This window comes from Penaeus monodon, chromosome 34 (genome assembly GCF_015228065.2).
Source record: "Penaeus monodon isolate SGIC_2016 chromosome 34, NSTDA_Pmon_1, whole genome shotgun sequence".
Taxonomy (NCBI): domain Eukaryota; kingdom Metazoa; phylum Arthropoda; class Malacostraca; order Decapoda; family Penaeidae; genus Penaeus; species Penaeus monodon.
In genome coordinates, this window is record NC_051419.1 from 9,275,457 (window position 1) to 9,275,951 (window position 495).

At 47.3% G+C, this 495-nt stretch overlaps 1 protein-coding gene across 1 annotated transcript in view; it reads right to left on the reverse strand.

Moving 5' to 3' along the window:
- LOC119594573 overlaps nt 1-495 on the reverse strand; it is a gene marked incomplete at its 3' end in the record, with an annotated part of 22,419 nt that overhangs the window by 5,420 nt on the left and 16,504 nt on the right. Inside the window, 1 exon segment of the mRNA XM_037943609.1 lies at nt 29-193. Within this exon segment, the coding sequence (XP_037799537.1) occupies nt 29-193 (165 nt within the window).

The window sequence follows — 495 nt, forward strand, 5'->3', positions numbered from 1 at the left end:
CAGAATGGTTAGGCGGACAACTGCTTACCGCGTCGCGCTGTAGTGAAGTTAAACCATCCGGCTACTGAATCGGACGGCAAAAGCACATCGACTGGGCCGTGGACCACCACCGCGGTGCCCTCGCCGGCCCACACACTCACTGCACGGGGCATGTCGTCTATAGGAAGACCCACGTGCCTCGCACAGAAAGTCCCTTGGAGAGGGCGAAAAAGATTTCTTATTGATGTTTTTTCTGTGAATTCCATATTCTTATATGACGACCTACGTACAGGGAATGAAATAGAATTTTATTGTTACTTACAATAATACAAAGAACATGTACACATCTACTGACATACAGTATATACCCTATCACACAAGCAATTTTTTCCATCAACTTTTTCGGTCAGCAAGAATTTGAGGCTCTCTGCAAGTGCCGCATGCAAACAGAGCGCCTCCCAGGTATAGGCGGTGCGACCCTTTCCGTCTGACTGTTTTTCGTTTTTATCTTCTGCT